Source organism: Vidua macroura, chromosome 1, assembly GCF_024509145.1.
Source record: "Vidua macroura isolate BioBank_ID:100142 chromosome 1, ASM2450914v1, whole genome shotgun sequence".
Classification (NCBI taxonomy): domain Eukaryota; kingdom Metazoa; phylum Chordata; class Aves; order Passeriformes; family Viduidae; genus Vidua; species Vidua macroura.
In genome coordinates this window covers 11,032,899-11,043,966 of record NC_071571.1, presented here as the reverse complement: position 1 = coordinate 11,043,966, position 11,068 = coordinate 11,032,899, and the positions used below count along the sequence as shown (strand labels likewise).

The window sequence follows — 11,068 nt, the reverse complement described above, 5'->3', positions numbered from 1 at the left end:
AGCCAAGGCATTGAGTGGGCTGGGGACCCACCAGTGACACTGCACCCCTGCCCCACCAAGGGCTGATGAGGTGTCCCTGTCCTCTGTCCCAGGGTGTTCTGCACAGCCACACTGCAGCATAGGGGGCTTTCCCCCAGCAGCTTCTTTGTCTTAAAGGTTTTATTCAAAGGATGTAGAAGACAAAAATGTATTTTCAGTATTTCAATATCAGAGAATTACTATTTCAAAAGAATAACAGTAATAAGGATTCCAATAAATTAATAATAATAAATTACTGGTAATAAAAAATTAATAATAATCTGTTACAACTTGATGCATTTCCAAGTGGTTTAAGAAAGTGGATTGGGATACTGGGCACAGAAAGAAAACTGTACAATGGGGGCCTTACAGAAGGCCTGTGAACAAGTTAATCTCATATGAACAAACTGTCTATGACCAGTCTGGGCTGGGATTAAAACATCTGATGACAGAATGAGGTTTCAGACATCTCTGCTTTTGGGACATTTTCATTCCACATTTTGGTTCAGTTTATTACAAACACAGGAAACAGTATTAAAATCAAAACTGTTTCTGGTGATGAGCTGTACCTCTACTCCCCTGAAAAGCCAGAGCTGCTGAATTACGTTCTAGTATGCCCATACAAATATCTTTCAGAAAGTTTTATCTCCAGTGACTGCTCTGGTTTGTGTGGCATATACAGGCTTACTAATTAAGATTTGCACTCTTTGGCATCTAGGTATTTTCCCCTTTAAAGAGACTGTTGTCTAAGCAGCTTTGAAATGCTTACCTCATGCTCATCAGGGAGTTGGCACATTGCACTAAAGCCCCATCAGACTAGATATGGGGTCTTGGAGAAATGAGGGGGATAGGGGAAGCTTCTCCTGTGGGAGATTAAACTTGGCTGTGGGGCTTTCCCATAGCAGAGAACACAGAATCCCAGATCTCTTCAGTTCTGTTGCAGTTTAGTGAGGGTGCAAATCCTTTTAGCATTGCCTTAATCTCCAGCTATGCAATACCACAGTGTTACCCAGCCTGGGATATTTCATGTGCAAGAATATGCAAAGCAGACAGGAGGACCTGTCTGCAGTGAGGTATTTTTCTGACAAACTTGATACACTGAATATGGATCCCTACCCTCATTGCTTCATCACCACCCTGTGATGTTTGGCCCCAAAGCTAAAGTGGTTTTTTGCTGCAAATAACCACACTGACAGCTCCTTGTAAGTAGGGCAAGAGTGGATTAGTGCAGGCATTTTGCAGCAGAAGGCTCTGGAGTCTCACCTGCACAGCCACACGATTGCATTCATGTCCTGCTTTAACGCCCTTGAGCATCTTTTATCTTCCAAATTCTAAAGGCTTTTTTTTTTTTTTTCCTCTACCTACACAGGCAGGAGGAAGCAAAATCAAAGAAAAATGGGATGGAGAGGAGGGGACAAAAATAGATGGTGGCTACTGCATCCCTGTCCCCTCTCAGGAGCCTACAGGGCATGTCTGCTCCCAAGCAGCAAATTGCAAACATTTCTACCATGGCCTGCTGCTTGCAGTATACATAGTTCCTTAGGAAAGGGACAGTGCAGCTGCAAACTGCAGAATAAGGCAACCAGATGGCCTCTTCTTCAAGGGTTTGTTCATATTCTGCAGAGTCTGGAACTTGCCTCTCCCACTTGCCGTACTGCTCAGCAGGAGCCTTTTGCTCTGAGAAGTACACCCCCTGCAAATACTGCAAACACTTGTGTGGGGCATTCCCTGAGACACTCAACATCATTTTACATATTTGCATTTTTGTATGTTCAATATAGTATTTAAATTGTTTCACCTGCATTTTTTGTATTATCATGTCACTGAAAATTAAGCTACTCTAAATTTTAAAAAACAGAGGGATAACAAAAAAAGTTGATCTCATATTTATTCTACTTCATCTAAATATGTTTGTACAGAAACAGTACTGCCCACTCATAATACACATGGACCTAGGATTCAGATTTGTAGAACTTTCTCAAAGATTTTTTCCCTGAAGTCCTTAGCTGAAATAAGTCCTTTTTCATCTGAAGTCCTTAGCTGAAATAAGGGTGGACTGCTTTTTCCCTTCATCCATTTCATTTTTTTTCCTTTTCTGTTGATTACTAACTCTACACTATATTGCTTAGGCATGGAAATTTAAATGGTAATGCATAATTAAGGTGTGCAACCTGCCATCCAGTTTCACACACTCTTTCCCTGTCATACTCTCATAGTCACCATCAGCCTCCCAGTTAATAAACTATTTGGACTGCCCTTCAACTCTCCTCTTTTGAGAGAACCTGAGTGAAGTGAATTGTCACAAATCCTGCAAAGCTTGGACTTCTTGCTTGGGTACCTCAAGCACTGAGAGAGACCTGTCTATCTCACAAAAGCAGGACAGAGGTTTTTGATGTACTGGCTGGAATCAGTGGGCTCATGAGAGGAGTCACAGCTCCCAGACAGCTCAGGGAAGAGGCATTTACATCAGGACATGCACTTTAAACCCTCCTACCTGGCTGACCCATCTAGGCCTGGATAGGTGACTGTGCATTGGTATGATGTGCATTTCTTCACAGGCTGTAAGTCAAGCTGTGTGAAGAAATGCCTTTAAAACAGTCTGAATTACTTCAGTTTGAAGATAAAGAACAGTCCGAATTAGTTCAGTTTGAAGGTAATAATCGTAACCTCCACAGGTTGTTGGCCCATGGAGATGAAAAAATCCTAAGATGCTTTACTCAACAAAAAGGAGTAAACCATTAACAATTGTTACCAGGGCACTGAGGAACAGCCATAACTTCTGTGGGATGATAAAACTGTCAAGTGCATTGGCTAATGGTAGACATAAGCACATAACTGAGAGAGATGGTGTTATTTTATGGTTTAGCTTTTTCCCACCTCATTGATACTGATTTTGTATTTCCTAGTTTGAGTTTATGTCACTTTACCAAAGTGCTTGAAAACATGTACATGTTTTTCTGAGCAGAGAGACAGACCCAGTGGAGTGGGACTGGTAATCTTGCATTCAAGTCAAAAAAGGCTGTTGAAGCAGGGCACTTCACTGGGTGGAGAAGCCAACTCTTTCCACTGCGGGGAACAAGAGGAATAAGCACAGCACATTTAAGGAATCTTACTGACCTTATAGCTGGACAGTATAAAAAAATTACTGCCTTTCACACCTTCTTGAGGCCAAGGGGAAACCTTTCACCAGCATGACTTCAGCTGTCTTCATGCCTTCTCCAGTCCTGAAACCAGCCTAGGAGGGAGCTATACCACCAGTATAGATCTGTCATTGCTAATGTTGCCTTGCTGATACTTTCTTAGAACTGTGCCTAGAAATGAAAAGCAGTTCATGAATCTGTTAGCACTGAATAATAGTTTCTGAGAATTGGTGGCTTTTCATGTTGGCTTGGTAGCATGACTTCTCTAGGGATTGGCAATGCCAGTCTGTCTTCTTAACATGTTAGATGCCAGTAATTTTGAGTGTATGTTAACAAAATATTATCAGAAATAAAGCCTTCAGAAAATTGAATGAGCTGAGCTTGAAGCCACTCCTAAAAATGAATTAATGCCCCAGGATGCTCATTTTCCTTTTAATTGGATCTGGCTTCCTTTTTCGATCCATAATGGAGAGAACACAGATTGGTACTGAAATACAGAAGACACTTTTCTAAAGCTGGCTTCTAAACTAAGTGACTTAAATACCAGACTGATCAGAACTTCGATGTACAGTTGAACATGAAGCTGTGTTTTGCTGTAGCAGTTACTACTTCACATACAACAACAAGTTCTTGCCACATTAACAGATAAGAGTCAGCTGTGGTCAGAACAACAGAAATCAGAAGGAAAAGGGGAGAAAGGTTAAAGGCTGAAGCTGAAAATAAAAAATACTGGTTGCCTCTCTGTTTTCCTGCAGACAAGTTTTTATCCCTGAAATAGACAGAAGCACTTCAAAGAGATGTTTACTTAAGCTAGGTAGCAGTTTGGGTGATGAGTATATTGCAAAAAAACTCTGCCAGTAACCTGTAAAAACTAGGCAAGTAAAAACCTACTTTCATGCAGAGCTTCCTGAACTATATCTGACATTCAAGAAATGCAGGTCTGGATTCTCAGGCTCTCTTACTTCAGCTGTTGAGATGGGAGGGCAGTTTCCCCCTGAGCCACACAGCTGAAAGTGAGGGTACATAGGGCCTTCTTACCATATGCAACCTGCTTCATGGAGCACAGAGGGTCCAAGGGGTGACATCATCTTGGCACACCTGAGTCCATATCCTCATTTAAATGAGCACCTTTAGAGACTTTTATGGAAGTGGTTTTGTTTTTTTTATTTGAAAATCTGTAACGCGTAGCTCTGCCTTATCCAAAAATTACAGAGGCCTATATACCAGCCAAACACAGAGGGTTTCTAATAGCTGGGAGGGTTGCAGTGGAAGTGGTTAGCAGCAGGAGCCAGGTAACCTACATTCCAACAAGAGGAAGTTTCAGATTTAAAGGAGTTCTGATAAACAAGGGTTTGCTGTGCTCCTTCAGCCAACTGCAAATGCAGTAGACACTAATGATGACATTCATTATTTAACATAATTTTTCTTAATATTCTTCCATTTTCCAGTCACTACCTAGGTTTCCAGATACGTGTTTTTAAATGAGATAATACGTAAGGACAATAGAGCATAGAAGCAGCAGGTCTCTCGTAACTTAAAGCAGTATTGTATCTGTTGTGTACCCTGGCTTTTTGTAATGAACATGTAATGCTTTGTAGTCAAGCTTTTCAGAGGACTGCTGTTGTCATCTTTCCTCTCTGTAAAAGCCCCTCTGCTCCCGACACTTTAATTGCACAGTTGCCTAAATGAGGCACTGCAGTGTTAATGTGTGAGTCTGAGCGACAACACACTCCTCTTTTCACAGAGCTTTTGCCCTTGATCGTGAATGTAATAGAGCACGTACCTTAAAAATAACTGGAGATTCAAGGGGAATCGCTACACTTATCCTCTCCTCTTGCATAAGGTTTGTTGACACAGGGATCCTTCAACAGTAACTCATATTCTTTCACTGGGAATAATAAGCATCGCAATTAATGAACTAGTAAATAACTGCGTGGTTGGGGAGGACAGCAGAGGCATTTCTGTGTATGTGGAAGCGGAGTGTTCAGTGTCCACATGGTCTAAAGCAGACAGAAAAAAAAAAAAAAAAAAAAAGGCTTGAAATCCTCCCTGCAGCCTTCCTTCTTGCGAGCTGCCCCTCTGGCTTCTCCAAGACGAGGAGGCAGGATGTTTTTATTCCCTACGGGGCCATTCTCCCTGGCTTTCTCCCGGGAGCCGGGCACAGCCGGCAGCCCCGGGGGAGCGGAGTTTGGGGGCGAGGGCTGGCGGAGCTGATGTCAGCGCCGGGCGGCGGGAGCGATTGGGCTGCGAGAGACTTTGCAGCAGCAAATCCGCCCCCCTCGCCCCCCTCCCCCCCCACCCCCGCACCATCGTCTTCAAAGCGGCCGGTGCCCGGCAACTCGCAGAGGTGCAAAAAGTGGGCGCGGGGCCGGCAGAGCCGCGGCGGCGCCCCCGGGCATCGCCCCGGCCGGGCCCGGCACGTCGGGGCGGAGGCGCGACCCCTGCGCGGCGGCAGCGCCGAGCGGAGCCCGGGCACAGCCCCGGCACAGCCCCGCCGGCCCGACCCACCGCCCTATAAAAGCCGCCTCCAGAACGAGGAGAAACTCCGCGGGAAGAGAACACATTGGCGCGGTGCTGCTGGCTGAGGTACCGGCATGACATCCGTCCTGGGCAGCGGCAGGGCGTCGGGAGGGCCGAGCGGGCAGCTGAGATGCAAGTCAAAGAGAAGGAGGAGGAGGAGATCAAAGAGGAAAGGTAAGAGAGGTGCAATTTTCTTGTTGTTTTCTTTCCCCCCGCACCTCTGTCCGCCTGCCATCTGCACAGCATCGGCTGCTCGCAGATCTATTGTCAGCGCCCGGCGCTCGCCGGCACCAGCCCAGCGCTGCCCCGACGGCCGGGGCGGGCCGGGTGGTGCCTTCCTCGGGGCCAGCCGGGACGGGAGCGGCCGCCGCTGGCCCCGCGGCCGGGCACGGCTCGCTGTCATCCCTGCGTTGTGCCGGCCGGAGGCTGAACCCACGGAGGTCCGGAGCAGCGCGGTGTAGCGGGGCCGTCCCGGGGCTCCGGCAGCCCCGGCCTGCCCCGCCCGAGCGCGGCGCCCTCCGCCTCCCGCCGCGGCCCGGAGCCCGCCCGAGCCCGCGGGCAGCAGGTGCCGCTGCCCGGGCGGAGCGCGGCGCGGAGCCCCCCGGGGCTGTCGCGCCCTCCAAACTACCGCTTCCCTCCTTTTCTAGACGAGGTCCGCCAAGTTTTTCTGTCTCGATGCTGTTCCCCGTCCGTAAGCGAGCCCTGGTTAGGAAGGCGCTAATTGCCGTAAGCAGGAAAAGTGAAGCTACAGGATGTCATTGCGAACAGGGAATATGCCCTAGATAACAGCTCTTCGCAAGGCTGTCTTGCTTTCCCCTGTAGAGGGGATGATACGCTACCGCCTGTTTTGATGTTTTGCCTGAAAAAGACAAAGTTAACCGGCTGTGAGCGCTTTAAAGTAAAATAAACTGATACGAGGAGCAAAGTGCCAGGGATGCCCAGCTGCAAGGCATTCAGCTGCAGATATGAGAAGTCCGAGTGTTTATCCAAGCAGTAAATATAATCTAACATGTAATTATGATCTCTATGTGGTACTCACACAAGTTTTACTCAGCTAGCACTCAAGCTGATGCTCTGGATACGCTGTTTCTCCTTAAGAGTCTAGAAAACCTAATTTATAGGTGCCATTAGCTAAGTGTCTCTTAATTATTGATTATGTTAAAGTCAGTAAGTGCGATATTTGATAACTTTTTAGAAAGGTGTCAAAGGAGCTTTTGTATAGTAGCCTGTAAGAACGGGCCAAATGTTAAATGCAAGGCTGTGTCATTTAATTGTCATTTGTCATTATTTTTACTTTCATCTGTTAACTCTTTCTATTCAAAATCATAATAACGAATAGTGACCTGCACACAAGTAGAAACAACAGACGTGCAGATATATCAGGACTTTGAGTAGGCATGCAACCTTAACTTGTTACTCTGGGTTTTTATCAGGTTATAACACATGGTGAGAAAGGCTGCCTTTTACGTGGCATTACAGAATAAATTTTAAAACTCTCAGAAAGGAGCGCCTGTGTACTCAGTACCCTTTAAATTTCCCTGTAATCAAGTTGTGCTCTGCAGACTTCTTTATGCTGATTTGTTCTAGAAAAACTGTTTTTCCACAGAATTGCAAACTTAGCCTAGCTTTAGTGACCTATACTTGGCCCGGAGAAAAGAATAAACCATTAATCTATGCAGTGGAGAAAAGGTACTTGGTTTAATTTTGGTTTTAAGAGCAGACAAAAGTTAGGGTCTTTCAATAAGACTTTTCTGATGCATCCTTTTTTTGCTTTGTTTTGCCAAAACAAGGTGGAAGTTGAATGTCTTAAAATAAACAAACGTGAAAACTTGCTCAGCAGTAACTTGGTAGCTGACAGCTATTTGCAGACTGCATAGCTGGAGGTGAATCACATTCTAGAAAGTGCTTAACTGGCCAACATCAATAGGATGTGCACTTGAAGTGTTAATTTTTGTTTCTAAATGTGCTATTTGTAACCACTTTTCAAATAATATAGTTGCTTAGTATACTAATTACAGATTTGTGTCCATATGATTTTGTTTTTCCTTTATTTGTAGTCACAGTATACATTCAAAAAAATACACATTCCTATAAAATCATGCTGGCCAAAAAATTCCTGTAATTGAAGGCATGCCCTGTCTAAAATCCTGTCTGGATTTTATAATTATGGTATTTTGTTTAGTGACCTTTTTTTTTTTTTTTTTTTTTATAGTATCTCATAAGGAGCTGTTGCTTAACAAACAGACTGTTAGGCAACTAGTCAAGAAAATGTTTATTAGGCTACTAAATTACTATTTTTTAAAATTAGAATTATTGTGGGCTCCACTGTTTTGCAGGTTTGATCTGTTTAAGAGATTGTGAGAAAGTCTTTGTAGAGAGTTAGACCAAAGACACTTGCTTTTAACTATTCACCAGTACGTATCTTGTTGTTTATAGCAGGAATGCTTTTAGTAGCTACTTTAAAGTGTGTAACTACACTCATATGTTTACACATCCATACACACAAATACCTATGAACACAAGTAGGCAAAAAAAATTCACTATAGTCTTAAATTTAAATTGAGTATTAGACAAAGTAAGGAAATTAATTTATCTATCACATCCCTAGTCCTTAAGGAAATTGACTCAACAAATTATTTATACAACTTACTATATTTTATTACACGTTAAATATGAAATGTGCTTAAAACCAGGTTGCGACATTGCCTAATAGAATATCTAGGAATGTACAGCAGCAGAAACAATTATTATTCTCTACTTAACAGTGTTGCTTATCTCTTCTGTTTTACTTTCCATGTTTTCAGTCATCTTTTTGCTCTGGTTAGTGTGAATTACAAATTTATGTGTATGGGTATAGGGCTTCATTTCTTTTATACCTGGATGCTCTGTTTTAGGAGTTCCTGGGGGCAGAAACCAAGTTCAAGCAAGGAAAGCAAACAGCATTTTCTGAATAGCTGAATTTCCTTGTGCATTTGGCCTAAAAAAAAAAAAAAAAGATAAAAAAACACACGCAATAAGAGTCAGAGAAAGAATATCCATATATGCAAGTCAAGCACTGAAAAGTGTAGATGTGTAGGACACTGAAGATTATTCCTGTGTACAATATAATCATCCAGTAATTAATTTGCATGCATATTATTTTTGTGCTTATGAAATCCAGCAACCGTTCCAGTAAGAAGATCCCCTTAACAATAAATGTCTATGCAATGAATATCATATTGCAAACCTAGATTGAGTGATTTTATTCAGTTTTACACTCTGTGCAAAATGTGTGTTAAAAAGTTAAAATGTGGATACTTAGACCTATTTGTTAAATTAGTATAGGTAGAAATATTTTCATTGTCATTTAAAACAGTATGATAACTCCCAGTGGGAAGTAAATATCTTAATTTTCCAGAGATCTAATGAAAAATAAATATGGATGCTTGACAGATTATCTGCATACTAATTTCATGTGGCAGCAGTAATAGGTATTTTGTATTTCTCTCTGTTTATTTTTCTCTCTGATTGGTTTTGAAATGTTGGGTTTTTTTTTTTTTTTATGGTGTGTATAAAATGACTAGGAGAGAAAATTGTGCCTATTGATTTAGAGAAATCCATTAAAAAATTTTAGGGGTTTATAGGCGGTTACTGTGTTTGCAGGTTCTTGTGTTTTCTCAGGCCTCTGGAATATGGCAGAGTACTGGCAGAACTCAGCACAGTTTGTGCCCATTTCATAGCCTGTGGTATAGATTTTGAGAAGAAGGCTTGTTTTCCCAGATAAGTCATTACAAGTAGATCAAACAAAAGCAGAGTTGCCATTTACTGATAATACTAAAAAGGCCACACTTCAGCAGCCTCCAGCAACTTCCTAGTAATCAACACACAGAAAGTAAGTATGAAATAGGGGATTGGATAGATAACTCTTCTGAGTTATTTTCCAGTGTAAGACAACAATTAAGACACCTTATTTGCAATGCTATTTATAGGGCTACTGCGTGAAGTTAACTACTGGAAGCAGGAGGGCATCAGGTGGTAGAATGCCATGGCCAGAATCACTGCTGATACAATGGGGCATGAAATAAAAGTTGACAGAACAAACTAAATAAGGGCAGCAAGTGGGTGCGAGGGGCAAAATGATTGTGAAATGAAATTCCATGAAAAATTAATGAAATAGAAAGATTGTGCTGAAGATGAAGGGAGGAAACCAGCTTGGTTCTTCATCATCCTGCAATGCCAAAGTAATAAATGAGCATGTTTCATCTTGCGAGGTTCAGGGACACAACTCCTTTCCCACAAAAGGATTGTGTTGTGCTTCACGACGTGTTCCGCTTATCTTGTGCCCTGACAGCTCGAGAGGAAGGGAATGGATTTGGTGATAAAATTAAATTGATTAAACCTTTATCCATCATCTAATTTGGTAGCTTTCTTTTTTCTTTTCTTTTTTACTATTACCTCCAATTTCTAGTGATCCGTGTAATGACAGCAATTTGAGATAGCATCAAGGACATTAGCTACAATGACTGAACTTAAATTTAGAATAAAAATATGGGATTCATGAGTCCATATCTAAATAGCAGACGATTAGGTTATAGCAGAGTTGTAACTTCCTAGCAACAGCGTGTAATTGTGAGGACAATAGAATGGTGTATTTTACTTCCAAAGAGAACAGCATGTAATTGTGAGGACAATAGAATGGTGTATTTTACTTTCAAAGAGAACAAAATACTTCAACTTTATCTCAAAGTATTAATTATGTAAGTAGAATAAGCACTGGTATGAATATTGACCACGTCTTACATGAGCAATAACGTATATTGTAATTTTTGCCTTTCTGAACACAGATATTGTCAGATGTTTTGCTTTCCTCAGTGGCAGTACACAGGCATATAAAGCTAGTGGCAAGGAATCCTACTGTTGGAAATCACTTCATATTGCTTAAAATTTTGTAGGTTCTCCTTGGTGACTTGCGTAGGAAAATTCTCCCATAAGGTGAGAGCTTTGCTTAAAAGTTCCAGTTTAAGTGGTATTAATGGAGTTTTGAAAAATACTTAAAGGCAGCCATTTCTGAAGTGATACCCTAAAATGGAAAATGCTGCACTAAAAATTAAAGGTTAGGTGAAATTGCCTTGTGAAATACCAAGTTACTAAAGGTCTGTGCAAACTGTATTCTTAGATTCCTTTAATGTCTTATAGGTTAGCAAGTCTCAAAAAAGTGAACCTGAGGATATCTGTCTGATCTCTGTTAATTGTACTACTTTTGAATTACTGCTGGCCAATATTGTATAGGTTTTGCAAGTAATAATGAATGTGAATTGATCCCTGTGTTTACAGCTAACTATCTCTACAACCTTTCAGGCAGTTTACCATTTTTTCCATGTAAGTGATTAGTTATCCAGACAAAAAAGGCT

General features: G+C 42.0%; 1 protein-coding gene across 1 annotated transcript in view; it reads left to right on the top strand.

Moving 5' to 3' along the window:
- The first annotated feature begins 5,626 nt into the window (after positions 1 to 5,626).
- The window catches only part of ADARB2 (adenosine deaminase RNA specific B2 (inactive)), a 306,599-nt gene continuing 301,157 nt past the window's right edge, over positions 5,627 to 11,068 (top strand). The window contains exon 1 of the mRNA XM_053993701.1: positions 5,627 to 5,852. Coding sequence (XP_053849676.1) covers positions 5,753 to 5,852 — 100 coding nt within the window. The 5' untranslated portion in view covers positions 5,627 to 5,752. The remainder of the gene's footprint in view (positions 5,853 to 11,068) is intronic.